This window comes from Ostrea edulis, chromosome 8, assembly GCF_947568905.1.
Source record: "Ostrea edulis chromosome 8, xbOstEdul1.1, whole genome shotgun sequence".
Lineage (NCBI taxonomy): Eukaryota > Metazoa > Mollusca > Bivalvia > Ostreida > Ostreidae > Ostrea > Ostrea edulis.
In genome coordinates, this window is record NC_079171.1 from 76507287 (window position 1) to 76522596 (window position 15310).

A 15310-nucleotide genomic window follows, 5' to 3' on the forward strand; every position below is an offset into this window, starting at 1 on the left:
TGAGGCGGGCTATTGGCAAACAAGTTGATGGTACAAGGGTTTCAACAGTCTCGTTTAAAGTCGCAAATTCTAAGTTTGTTATAATGATCTAGTTTGCCAATACATTGGGTCATTTGGTGAAATGATTTCTGACGGGTTTAATACCGATTGTTAGTCCGATCGTGACACACTGATTTTGACTACGGATAACTCCCTTTACCTGATCAAGCTATAGGGCTCACGGCGGGTGTGACTGGTTGACAGGGGATGCTTACTCCTCCGAGACACCTGTTCCCACCTCTGGTATACCTAGTGATCTGTGATTGCCCAACTCTCTATTTTGCATTGCTTATAGGAGTTATGAGATTGGTCAATGTTCGTTATCTTCACCTTTATAAGAGTTATGAGATTGATCACCGTTCGTTATCTTCACCTTTATAGGAGTTCGTCAATACAACCTCGCATTGGGTCAAGTTTCACACCGATTGTTAAGCCGTTCTTGGCACACTGATTTTGACTGCGGATAACTCCGTTTACCTGATCAGGATATAGGGCTCACGGCGGGTGTGACCGGTCAACAGGGGATGCTTACTCCTCCTAGGCACCTGATCCCATCTCTGGTGTGTAAAGGAGTCCGTGTTTGCCCAACTATCTATTTTGCATTGCTTGTAGGAGTTATGAGATTGATCAATGTCCGTTATCTTCTCTTTCCATCTAATCATTAGGCAAGAATGTGACAAGAAACAGGTTATCACTCGATCACTTTCACACTATATATCTGTTGATTGCCAACTCATTTTTTCATACATTTTTGTATCTTGTACAATGCTGACGATCTTAGATGTAAATTTTTACAAGGTGTAAATGGTGTTGATGCAGAATCAATAAAAAAGGTGACAGCAGTAAGGGGATTCGTCATGCTTCTTCAAGAGAAACAACTCTTCACAATGACAGATGTGTTATTCATGCAATTATTACTTAGAAAAGTCGGATGTAAAGAATTGTATGAGAAATGCATTCAATATGCTAGAAAACAACGAGCATTGTGCCTTTTTGAAAAAGATCCAGGTATCATTTGTATGAATCACATGTTACATAATTTATGAAAATGCCATTTTCTTACTAGCTTTCAGCCTTTCATTACTTTTAATTTTCAATTCTGTTGAAAAATAAATGAAACTATACCCTAAAGAAATATGAATATCGTTTCAGACAATGGTTTCAAACATGTCCAGTTTCACATAGCAGGGACTTTGCAGATATATTCAAACGAGGAACTCCATAATATCAGAAACATAGTCATCGCCTTTCTAGGCTGCAAAGATGATGATGTTGTATTAGACGGAATTCACCTTGCTAATAGCTTTTTTGTAGTTTTAGGCATCAGGGAAATATTTGTTAACAAACTCCTAGATATGGATCAGCAACACATCCAGCAACTCTGTGATTTGAAAGTGGACTACTTTATTTTGGACCACGAAAAGCATAATATGAACATTCTTCAGAAGGGTACGTGTTGACTCGGGATATCAAACTGATTAAGACTTCTTTTGTTCTGTAATACATGTAATAGATGTGACCAAATGACATATTGGAATTTTTAGAACGGTGTTTTATGTTAACATACAAACACTCCTAGGTAATATCAATTCAAATTTGTTCAAATCGTGGTGATAATATATAGGAAAATCTCAATAACAACAGATTGCTGAATAGTAATATTGATATGGCAGCATTTCCAGGTACAACCATCCCAGATAACATATATTGAAATTGGCCTTGGGGGTAGGACGTGGTCACATTATGTGATCAAAGTTTTATATTGGAATATATCGGGAGAAATTTGAAAACCTTGAATATAGCAAGAGCAAATTTTATTGAAAGTAGATATTAACGGCAAACTGACAACTCAACTGTATGACAAACGGGATGATTTCAGCTTCTCCATCGTCAACTTCCCATCTTTGTGTAGCAATATTCCATTATCACCTGCATATGGTGTTAATCTATCTCAACTGATTCGATATGCAAGAAGCTTGTTCTGCGTATAGTCAGTTTTTAAATCGAGGTAAGCTATTGACAAACAAGTTGATGGTACAGGGATTTCAACAGTCTCGATTGAAGTCAGTATTTCGCAAATTATGTGGTCGTTATAACGATCTAGTTCGTCAATACAACCTCGCATTGGGTCAAATGCTGTCTGACGTGTTTCATGCCGATTGTTAAGCCGTTCTTGACACACTAACCAGGGTTAGGGTTTACCAAACTTTCGATTTTGTACTGCTTATAGGAGTTATGACATTGCTCACTGTTCGTTATCTTCGCCTTGCATGCAACTATATTCCGATAGGGCAAAATTCAAATTTGTGCAATTCGGAGGTCTTAGGAGTAGGGTGGAACAACATCAGCAGATAAAAGTTTGATATGGGAATACACTTGAAGGTAATTAAAACGATTTTTTTTTAATTAGGAGGACAACAATAAATCTTATCAAAATGCAAATGTTACTAGTTTCATTTGTTTTTAATTTTCCCGTAGTAACTAAAGATTATTCAATATTGTTATGATCATGTATGTCTGAAACTTGAATTCTGCTCGTAACTGTCTAATGATCTGATATAAAGGCTCCCATGTTCTATGTGCAGATTATTTGAGACAAGACTTTTCCTTTGGTAGCAAAGTGTTTGACCTTTGGACGTTGAATCTTCAGTTTCTCTTACTTTTGATAAAAATGTAACCTGGGCAATAATTTCTGAAACTATCTAAGGTAGGACTTCATATTTTGTATACATATTTGATGTTATGATGAATGATCCTGTTGTAATGTGCTGTTCATCATGTTGTATATCGATTCCTTATAGAACGTCATCACATCTCAGTCCACGTTTTCTTTACGTGTGACCTTGCACCATGGTCATGTTGTGCCTTATGACACTAGGTTGTAGTTTAATTTTCTGAAAATAAAGATTGCAAAAATATGTTTAAAACCACAGTAGTTGAACAGAAATAGGACCAAGTTGATTTATGTGAGCGATATGACCCATGGATCAAAATGACCAATTTTCAAAAATGTTCTTCTCTAAAACCGCACATGTATACGAAAAACTAAATGCATAGTGATGTAGAACAGGAAGGCTTCTACCAAAATTATAAATGTTATGATCCATAAATTGTAATTTGCAAGATTCCTGCACCCTTGGGGCCTTAAGGGCGGGGCAAAAACGTTCCAAAATTGACGAATTCTCAAAATTCTTCTTCTTTAGAACCGCACGTGTTTAAGAAAAACTAAATGCATACTAATGTATAACAGGAAAGGTGGTGCCATAATTGTAAATATCAGTATTAACGGGGTACGGGTTCTGATCCCAGGGTGCGGCAAAACTTAATACATAGTGTTTATGTGTAAGATTGCTGATACTGTATAAAATCTAAATGCACACCAAAGAATAGCAGAAAAGGATGTGTAAGAAATGATGAATTTCACAATCCGGGGTTTTCAATCTACGATGGGTCCAATTCCTCACATCTTTTAGTGTTTTAATGTTAATACACCTATCAATTCATGTAAAGCCTTTCATATGTGTATGCACTTTTGAGGGGATTGAAGTTGTAAGAACACATCTTGTTTTACACTGTTATTGAACATTAGAATTTAGATTAGATATTCAGAACAGGAATTTTTTTTAGATTCCATAGTCCATGAGAGTAGTGATATATTTCGTTAGTATTTAGAAGATCGATAATGCCTATGGGCATCTTGTTTCTGGTTCTCCGGAATACATAGAATCAACATGAATGGGAATGATTATGGTTAATGGACAAAAGGTGAAGATAACGAACAGTGATCAATCTCCTAATTCCTATAAGCAAAACAAAATAGAGAGATTGGTAGACACGGACCCTGGATATACCATAAGTGCGATCAGGTGTCTAGGAGGAGGAAAACGCCATTGATATATCTAAATGTAGATTTAAAGGTCATAGTAAGATTTTTTTTCTCATGTAGAAGTTTTGAAGTCTACCCTATATATGATATTATCTACGAAGTGAAGACCTTTTCTTATACGATTATCAATAATCCGTGGTTTATAAAGCAAAATTCAAATTTTGATCAGACTCCCCGGATTATCACGCTGTGCTTTTCTGAATCCATATCCATATCTCTGAAAATAATGACGTCACAATGCTTCTTCTTGGGGAAATACTGACCGCGTCACAAACAAAATTGTGTGTACAAAATAATTTCACTGTATGTTTGTATTTTCGATAATTTAGAATACATTTCTTATCTTGTAAACGTTATGAGATTTATCACTGTTCGTTATATTCACCTTTCATAAGGAGGCACGCCATAAATTCATCATTACTACAGTAACTTCATCCAAAGACTTGCATCACGTTTCGTTAACAGGGTTAGGGTTAGCGTTAACTATTTGGATCAGGCTACTGCAAGGCGAAGATAACAAACCGTGGTCAATATCACAAATCCCGCAAAGAATACAAAATAAAGAGTTGGGCAAGCACGGGCCTCTGGACACACAAGAGGTGGGATCATGTGTCTGGGAGGAGTAAACATACCCTGTCGACCAGAGTAATCCGCAGTCAAAGTCAGTGTGCCAAGAACGGCCTAACAATTGGTATCAAACACGCCACACAACATGTAAACAAATGATAGGTCAAATGGGCAAAATATTATACACCTATTTACTGGCTGCGCCTCGGGAAATACTTGCTGTCTTTGGGGGGGGGGGGGGCAATAAACTTGCTATTCTCCGAATAGTCAGTAAATAGATGTTTTTTATACCAAAATAGACTTTACTTGTGTCAGACATACCAAGGTGAAGTAAACTATTATTCGGCATCAGCCTAGATGGAATCGACCGAGGTGGTCCGAGTGGTAAACTAATTAGAATTATCAGACTTTGACGTCACAGAAAAGAAAATGCGGGAAATATAGTATCCGGTAAATAGTTTCGAGACTATTTTCCTAGGGTGAGATAGTTCAGAAACTATTTCACGGCTAGCGTTATCCGGGAGAAATAGCAAATTTATTCACCTAACATTTATATAGCAAAAACAGTTTGTATGATAATAAATCATTATAACGCCCATATAATTATCAACTGTAAAATACGAATTATGCATGCTTTGGACTGGCTATAGACCTACTAGTAGATTTCCCTTGCATTTAAATTGACACCAACGACCCAATGAAGCAATTCCCTGATTGTATTATATTTTTCACTTTAAAAAGCAATACAGATGTTGATCAACATAAATATTAATCACATGTTTGATTTTATTGAATTGCATTTAGATATTTTTATTTCTATTTTCGTTTCCATGTATTTCAAAGAATTGTAAAACCGGCCAACATTTAATCACATGTGCAAATTTCAAGTATGCACAACGTGTTGACGACAGAGGGGCAGAGACAATATTTGTGCTTGGGCGACTGTAATTGTACCATTGTACACTGTAGTAATATGTTCTACCATTGTACACTTACGTATATATGTAATCTTTTCAGATTCGACTTCCAAAGAAAATACGATTTGGGGGCGATTGCTGGCACCACTAGGATGGTTTGCCTCAAAATTGTCAATATTTAGAAGAGGAGAACCGGATGTCAATAATTTTGAACCGGATGTTATGGAAGGTATTATTATGTTTTACCCCCCTAGACACATTTTCTAAATATGTGCGTGTACGTTTCCCCCAAGTTTAAAATTGTTAATCATCACATGATTTCTAGTCTGCTGTAAAGTAATCCTGTGAAGTATTCATTTGTGTTTCTGTGTTAGCTAACTTTTTTTTATGTTCCTATGATGTAAAATTTACTCAGAAACTTCTACGTGAGAAGAAAAAATCTCTTACTGTGGTTTTCAATTCGACATTTAGATATATCGACCGATTTGACCGGTCGACAGGGGATGCTTACTCCTCCTACAAACCTGATCCCAACTCTGTTATATCCAGGGGTCCGTGTTTGCCCAATTCTCTACTTTTTTTGTATTCCTTATATGAGTTATGGGATTTATCACTGTTCCTTATCTTCACCTTTCATACAGATGGTAAAAAGAATAAATTCACTATTATTAGTTTTTGTTGGAGTCACTACCCTTTATATCTGATGCAAAGTCCGTGTAAATATAAAATCACACATTTAATAGAATAGCTATACAAGAGTTCTTTTAACATTGGATGTCCATTATGCATAAAACAACGTTGATATCTTAGGGGGGGAAAGAAGATTTGTGAGCAAGTATTAACTTTACTTCTTTTAATGTGTAATAGTGCACAATATCCCATGTAGATGTCTTGAGATGGTGTTATCAAACACATTGATAATGTCTACAGAACTACGGAAATGATCCCAAATTTCCCTGGACAAACGGCGTTTCTGACAGTTATCTAACGTCACTGAAAACTTTTACAAAATGAACACCAAACAATTTTCATCATAGAGAGGCCTAAAACGGACGAAGGTAAACCATAGAGAATCAAATTAAATGAAACGGAATTACAATCGCAAGAGAAACAATGTTCATTTCATTTCTGGGAGTATATTTTTTATAGAGGAGTTTTGTTTACATTCTCATTGAAGTACCTGGAAACTTTTATTATGACAAAATATCTAAATGAATTATGACCTATTGTGCGACATTTAGGATGTGCAAACCTTCAACGAAATGACAATGTCAGCGTCAAGCGCGATGCATTAAGAGTCATAAAATTTTGCAGGGAACTCGGCTTCACTCCAACTCAAAGGGAGTAACAGAAATGCCACATATGTTTTTGTTCTATGGTGTTCAAATGGCAAATTATTTTCTGGAGTATATGAGGACAATACGCCAGGAAAAAGAAGTCTCCTTCATTGTAACCTAAAATTCGATCGATGCTTTTGATATATTCTTAGTCTTTATAATATGCCATTCTCCACTAAAATATTACAATTTTAAACATCGGAAGGATTGCCCGGCAAGTCCAAATATTTAACATTCTGTCCAGGAAGCTGTTCAGAACATTGTAACAGTCACAAGTGACAAGACACATCCGTCCTTCATTCATATATTTGAAATATATGGCATTCACTAAACGCAGTGTTCGAAAAACCGCTGAAATCACACATCTAATGCAATATATAATGCATGTCGCGTCTATTTACGTCAAACATTCAAAAGGATTCATCTAGCAAATATTTTCATGGTAAGAGTTGTGTGCTAGATTTATTTACTGGTTTAAAATTTTAAAACTTAGAAAAAAACTTATATTGACATCTAACCAGCTTTACATCTGAATAAATGCCATGCGTTCTGCAAGTACGGTTTCCAGTCTTGTATATTACCAACCACGACACAAGACATTCAGATCGTTTTAAATTTCAAACGAAATTACAGCTCTATTCTTAAGGGCATCAACAGAAATTATCCTGCAGTTACGTTTAACTGAATATTTCTTGACTTCCTAAATCTTAGCGGAAAATTATATAACGCGTTACGGAATCAAAAGAAAAGTTCATTTTTGTGGGACCCAGAAGCACCAACTCTTCAAACAAATTGATTGAAGATGAAATTGGCTCAGCAATTATTAAACGTATTTATCTACTTCAATTCAGCTTTTAGTTCTAGTTGTATGTTATATTTTAGAAGTCCTGACTTCTATAACCAATTCTGAAATACACTATAACGGTATATCACATTAAGTCTCTATGATATTGAAAAATGTGTTTGACAAGGACGTAATCATTTATCCGTGTGTCTCTTGATGGGTCATATTTATGGGTTTTCATCGTCTCTTTGCTAGTTTTCTAGTGCTCGGTTATGGGTTAGGGTTAGGCTAACCCTAACCCTCATGACGGATCTTGCAGAAAATGTGCCATTATTCAAAAGTACCTTTCTATGACTTCATTTTGGAATTATATTGAAATACCTGTCCACTTAGTGTCACTGTGAAAGTAAGAACAAATCTTGGGAAAGATGTGTCATGACCAGAAAATAGGTTACTGTGACCTCATTTTAAAATTGCAAATCCCGCAATGACAGCTTGGGATGTCCAGCTTGGTAATATATTGTAAGTCTTATACATATTTTTCCAGAAGAGCGTATCATGTACACGAGTGGTGCACGTTATTCAATTTCAGAATAACTCTTGTGATTTATAGGCTCTTACCCGACAAAAACAAAAGAAGAGCAATGGAGAGAGAAGAACAAATCGTCTAAATCTAATGCTGATATGATCGGAGTGCCAGAGCGCTTGGTTTCTCCAGAAGGTAAGTCTGCGATTGTCTCTATTTTGAAGAATCTAATTGTTATTCTTTCTTTATTTTCTATGATCATTCAACAACTTGAATCACCATGAAAAAGTGAAAATAACGAATAGTAATCAAGATACCATGGCTATCTGATGCATGTTGGAGGTAATGTGTCGCAAATAGAATATAGGTAATAATGCCTCATTATGAATGTTTAAAGCTATACATTGATAAAGGTCAGAATAAACCCAAAGACAAACTCAATCAATCACAAAGAATTCAAAGATTTAAGAATCTAAAGAGAAATATATTAATGAAATACTACAAACTTTTACTAGGACTACTCAAAGGACATAAAAGACAGTGTGCAATGATGGTGTACCACAGAGTTGAATCGACCTTTAATTCCAATCCAATTCCTTAACCCTAGTTCTGATGTAATTCTGAAGAGTCCTGCTGAACAGACGATTCCAGTCGTATTATTCAAGTTAATCTCCTTACACAACTCTCCCCCCTTTAATAACGTTTGAATTACAATGTGAAACTAATGACTCAATTTTAAATTAACGTCCCTAGATTTTACCTGTATCATGATCAATGGTAAACCACCTGTTAAACAAACATTTTACGATAGTTCTCAGGTGGATTAAAATTAGCAGAGACCATGATCTGCAGTCACCTGAGAAAGCTGTTTCGATAATAATAATAGACAATAATTACCGACATTTTTATTGATGTATTACCTTCGAAATATCAAACATTTGTCATATGCACAGTCGTTAAATAGTCAATGTTGGTACAGAAATGAAAGTCAGTATACCCAAAATAAGAGATATGTTCTATGATTCTATTTCAGATCTCATGCGCTCGATTTCAAAATGTTCTGTAACAATTGTAAAACTCGTTATATATTGACCACTAGAAATTCATTTAGTTGTAATTTCACCGGATATACTTTCTGCACCAAAACCTTTCAGAATTTGACCTATAAATCTTCTAACGTTGTCTCTTGCTGTGCCATTCCGGTATGTCAGCGGACTTTTGTCTGTACGCAGTGGTCATTTACATTCATATATTAGTTCGATATATCCCTGTGGTCTCGATGTCTGGGACGCCACGGAATCCTCCTTGTCTCCTTAGTGATTGGGTATTTTATTGAAGATAAATAATGACGACATGCTTGCGGCTCGGCTTTGTGACATGCGAGGTGGTTTTGGCTTCTCCATCGTCAGGCTACAGACAAACAAGCTGATGTTGCAGGGGTTTGAATAGTCTCGATCTAATAGAATATACTGGTGATAATGGAATATTGCTAATAAATATGAGAAGTTGACGATGGCGAAGCTTAATTAATTAGGGTTAGGGTCATAAAATTGAAGTGTTAGATTACCGTTAATATCTGTTTTCCATAAACTATTAAGGTGAATTTAAAGAACAACATATAAAAGGACAAACTAAAAATGTAATTTTACTTCGACAGAAAGAACAATTACCTCACCAGAGATAGAGAAATCACTAGGACTCCAGCCCTTACGATATCAGTCAGACGTGAGAAGAACATATTGTTACCGAGACTTTGACGACGATATATTTACGTCAGTAATTCGAAAGGATTCATCTAGGATATCTTCTCATGGTAAGAGGTTTGTGCTGAATTTATTTACTGGTTTCAAATTTTAGAATTCAGGACAAATTGAAATTGACATAAAAACAGTTTTAAATAGATCTTTGTATTTATGTCAGAAGTTCAAATAGATTCATTTACTCCTCCTTGACACCTGATCCCACCTCTGGTGTGTCTAGGGGTCCGTGTTTCCCCAACTATCTATTTTGTATTGCTTGTAGGAGTTATGGGTTGATCACTGTTCGTTATCTTCACCTTGCATCTAAGCAATATGTTCATGGTAAGAGTCTGGTGGTTATTTCATTGACTGGTTTTAAAATTTAAAATTCAGGCCCCTTTACGAGGATCTACTGAAAATGACATCTAACAAGGGGATGCTTACTCTTCCTGGGCAGGGTCTCTATCTTGTTATGTGTGTTATATAATCTTTTGATGTATGTTAAATATCACCTTATCCCACCTCTATTGTGTCCAGAGATCCGTGTTTGCCCAACTCTCTATTTCATATTGCTTATAGCAGTTATGAGATTGATCACTGTTCTTTATCTTCACCTTTCATGGATCATTGTTCATTATATTCACCTTTCACTTTACATCTGATTATATATTATGCGTTCTGCAAGCATGGTTTCCAGTTTTGTCTGATACCTACCACGACACAAGACATGAAGATATATTTAGATTTCAAACGAAATTAGAGCTCTATTCTTAAGAGCGTCAACAGAACTTATCGTGCAGTTATGTTTATCTGAATATTTATTGATTTCCTAAATGTTAGCGGAAAATTGTAAAACGCATTACGGAATCAAAATTAATGTGTATATGAGTTCATTTTTGTGGGACCCGGAAGCACCAACTCTTCAAGCAAACGTATTTATCCACTTTTGAGCTTTTAATTCTAGTTGTATATTATATTTTAGAAGTCCTTGCTTCTATAACCAATTCTGAAATATACTATAACAGTATATCACATTAAAGACCCAAAAAACACACCGTACGGTTGCTCCACGGATCACTGAATGTGGGCGGAGCTTATCCATGGTCAATGTTATTTACCTGGAATTTACCTGGCCAAGAGATCAGTTGTTGTGTATATTTTTATGATATACACAGGGAATTTCTCAGGTTATTACAAATTATGTCTTGATTTGTGCAACAAAAAAAATTAAAATTTCTATCTACATGCATACCGCATTTCTATTTCCCGTAAACCTTCAAACTTGGGACATATTTATGTATTGCAAATGACAGGTTTAGCCCATTTCTAAACCTTTGCTTTTTAAAACTTCTAATTAAATTGTTATATATCGTATATAAATAATTTCCGAAATATAATATTACCCGGCGTTTCCGGGCACTTCCTGGTGTCCTGGGAGTTCGCGGTGTCGTGGGTGTAGTTGGTAAAATATCCATGTTTCGAGAGAATGAATAAATCCAAGTAGATCTGTGTACATGTACAACCAAATGAAGAATGATCAAGATACCCCTCAATATGGGCCGTCTGTAGGGTTTCTGTAGCTGTAGTGTTTGCGTAATGGTGGTATCCCAAACAGAAGCTGACACAAAGTCCCCCCCCCCTCCTCTCTCTCTCTCTCTCTCTCTTTAGGGTTTCTGTGGACGTAATATTTGTGTAACGACGGCATCCCAAACAGAACCCCTCCTCTCTCTCTCTCTCTCTCTCTCTCTCTCTCTCTCTCTCTCTCTCTCTCTCTCTTTAGGGTTTCTGTAGACGTAGTGTTTGTGTAACGATGGTAACCCAAACAGAAGCTGACACATAGCTAGTCTACCCCCCCCCCTTTCTCTCTCTCCCTTACTCTCAATCATTGACTAAATGAGTAATTATTGTCATACGTATGCAACACTATTGCCATGCCATATTATTTCATCTATATTACTACTACAGTTTTATACATCTCTCTCTCTCTCTCTCTCTCTCTCTCTCTCTCTCTCTCTCTCTCTCTCTCTCTCTCTCTCTCTCTCTCTTTATAAATATAAAACCCTGATAAATTATAAATAGCTCAATAACTCTCTCCCCCCCTCTCTCTCTCTCTATCTTTATAAATATAAAACCTGATAAATTATAAATAGAAATATCTTAGTAACTCTCTCTCTCTCTCTCTCTCTCTCTCTCTCTCTCTCTCTCTCTCTCTCAATATAAAGCCGTGATAAATTATAAATAGAAATATCTCAGTAACTCTCTCTCTCTCGCTCTCTCTCTCTCTCTCTCTCTCTCTCTCTCTCTCTCTCTCTCTCTCTCTCAATATAAAGCCGTGATAAATTATAAATAGAAATATCTCAATAACTTATTTATGCTTTTTTACTATTGTTTGATTTCTGATTGTGTAATTTATAATCCATGTGGTATCTCAAACAGAAGCATTTTTTAAACTACTGAAACAGTTTTACGCATGCGCAATATAACTATTATACATGTTGATGTGCTGCGCCAATAAATTCATGTTTTTATAAATATAAAGCCACAATAAATCATTAATAGAAAATATTCCAATAACTTATGTTTGTTTGGGTTTTTTTTATCATTATTATTGTTTGATTTCTGATTGTTTAATCTATAATACATGTATAAAGATGGAGAGAGAAAACACGATGATAAATTGCATTGTATAGGGCACATTAGAAATTAAAATATTCTAGGTGCGAGTCAATGCTATCAAAACTCAAGTATACTGGGGCTTTCCTCGAGATCTGAAGACTGCCTGTCATCATTAGGCATGATTGTTATCAAAACATCTTTCTCAGGTAGCTGTAGACCACGGTCTCTGTAAACGTCAATCAACCTAAGCTCTATTGTTAAAAGTTTGATTGACCAGCGGCTTATCATTGATCGCGACCCAGGTAAAATTTGGGGGCGTTAACTTAAAGTTGGGTCTTTAAGTCTCTATGATATTGAAAAATGTGTTTAGCAAGGACGTAATCATTTATCCGTGTGTATCTTGATATATTTATGGGTTTTCATCGTCTCTTTGCTAGTTTTCTAGTGCTCGGTTATGGGTCAGGGTTAGGCTAACCCTAACCCACATGACGGATCTTGTAGAAAGTGTGCCATTATTCAAAAGTACCTCCCCATGACCTCATTTTGGAATTATATTGCAATACCTGTCCACTTAGTGTCACTGTGAAAGTAAGAACAAATTTGAACAATTGATTTATCTTGGGGAAGATGTGTCGTGACCAGAAAATAGGTTACTGTGACCTCATTTCAAAATCACAAATCCCGCAATGACAGCTTGAGATCTCCAACATGGTAATATATTGTAAGTCTTCTACATATTTTCCAGAAGAGCGTTTAATGTACACTAGTGGTGCACGTTATTCAATTTCAGAATAACTCTTGTGATTTATAGGCTCTTACCCGACAAAAATAGAAGAAGAGAAATGGAGAGAAAAGAAGAAATCGTCTAAATCTAATGCTGATCTGATCGGCTGGAAGCATCCAGAGCACTTAATTTCTCCAAAAGGTAAGTCTGCGATTGTCTCTATTTTCAAGAATATGATTGTTATTCTTTCTTTATTTTCTATGATCATTCAACAACTTGAATCACCATGAAAAAGTGTGAAAATAACGAATAGTTATCAAGATAGCATGGCTATCTGATGCATGTTGGAGGTAATGTGTTGCAACTAGAATGTAGGTAATAATGCCTCATTATGAATGTTTAAAGCTATACATTGATAAAGGTCAGAAAAAACCCAAAGACAAACTCAATCAATCACAAAGAATTCAAAGATTTAACAATTTAAAGAGAAATATATTAATGAAATACTACAAACTTTTACTAGGACTACTCAAAGGACGTAATCCACCAACATGTTCTTGTTCTTCATCTTCTTTCAACTACAGTCCAGCTGGACATGTCATTACTGGTGATGTTGATATAGTTGAAAATGAGGACCTCAAATCACTTATTCTTAAAGGTCCTAAATACAGAGAACCTCGGTCTTTTAATTGGCGACAGAACTTCATCTCTATTATGAGTTATGTCGAAGATTAGTCCAGACGATGGGATAAATATGAAAAAGAACTTGATACATTGTCAGAATGGGTTAAAAGCATAAGAGGGATATTAAAATCCCGCATTAGACACATGAAAACAAAAGTACTTACCATCTATCCTTCTGTGTTTAGTAAACAAGAAGTGATAAAAGAATTAGATAGGTTACATGAGGAATATGTTTTGGTTCCAGCTGACAAAGCTAGTAACAACATTGTCTTTGTTTGTAAGGCTCATTATTACAACTGTATTTTAAACTAACTTGGCATTAATTCCACTTTTGGTAATCATACTTATACTCCAACTGCCCTTTCAAAAGACGAAATTCTTCAAAACCATGCTTCAGTTTTAGACACATTTAATATTCCAGTCAATGGGTCGAATGAATATGAGTTACCGTACTTATACTGGATTCCTAAACTACATAAAAACCCTTACAAACAAAGATACATTGCTGGATCCAGTAAGTGCTCTACCAAGCCCCTATCTTTGCTCCTCACGAAAATGTTAACAGCTGTGAAGGAGAAACTTCAAACTTACTGTGCGACTACATATGCCAGAAGTGGTGTTAATCAAATGTGAATTCTAAAAAATTCTAAAGAACTTTTAGTAAACTTGAAATCACATAATTTTCCCCAAATCAATAGCATTAAAACCTATGACTTTTCAACACTATACACGACCATCCCTCACGATAAATTAAAGACTAGACTTTTTGACATCATAGACAGTTGCTTCTTCAACAAAAATGGAAAACGGAAATATTCATATCTAGAGATCAGTCATTCAAAAACTTACTTTGTTAAACACCACTCTGATTCCACGCACAAGTACTCTGGAGTTTAAATAAAAAATATGCTAGAGTTCCTCATTGACAATATCGTCGTGGTCTTTGGTGATCAGGTCTTCCAACAGTCTGTTGGAATTCCCATGGGCACGAATTGTGCTCCTTTGTTAGCTGACCTGTTTTTATATTCATATGAAGCAGAATTTATTCAAAAACTTCTACGTGAGAAGAAAAAATCTCTAGCTGTGACCTTCAATTCGACTTTTAGATATATCGATGACGTTTTGTCTATTAACAATGATAGCTTTCATTCATATGTCGATTTGATATATCCCTGTGAGCTCGAAATAAAGGACACCACAGAGTCGTCCACTTCTGCTTCATACTTAGATATTTTATTGAACGTAGACATTAACGGCAAACTAACAACTCAACTGTATGACAAACGGGATGATTTTAGCTTCTCCATCGTCAACTTCTCACATTTATGTAGCAATATTCCATTATCACCTGCATATGGTGTTTATATATCTCAACTGATTCGATATGCAAGAGCTTGTTCTGGGTATAGTCAGTTTTTAAATCGATTTAAGCTACTGACAAACAAGTTGATGGTACAGGGATTTCAACAGTCTCAATCGAAGTCAGCATTT

General features: G+C 35.7%; 1 protein-coding gene across 2 annotated transcripts in view; it reads left to right on the forward strand.

The window, feature by feature from the left end:
- The window catches only part of LOC125667384 (uncharacterized), a 44691-nt gene that overhangs the window by 15183 nt on the left and 14198 nt on the right, over window positions 1-15310 (forward strand). For both annotated transcript variants that reach the window (XM_056146873.1, XM_056146872.1), the window contains exons 9-14: window positions 838-1047; window positions 1192-1488; window positions 5510-5638; window positions 8144-8251; window positions 9714-9869; window positions 13223-13336. In XM_056146873.1, the coding sequence (XP_056002848.1) occupies window positions 838-1047; window positions 1192-1488; window positions 5510-5638; window positions 8144-8251; window positions 9714-9869; window positions 13223-13336 (1014 nt within the window). The remainder of the gene's footprint in view (window positions 1-837; window positions 1048-1191; window positions 1489-5509; window positions 5639-8143; window positions 8252-9713; window positions 9870-13222; window positions 13337-15310) is intronic.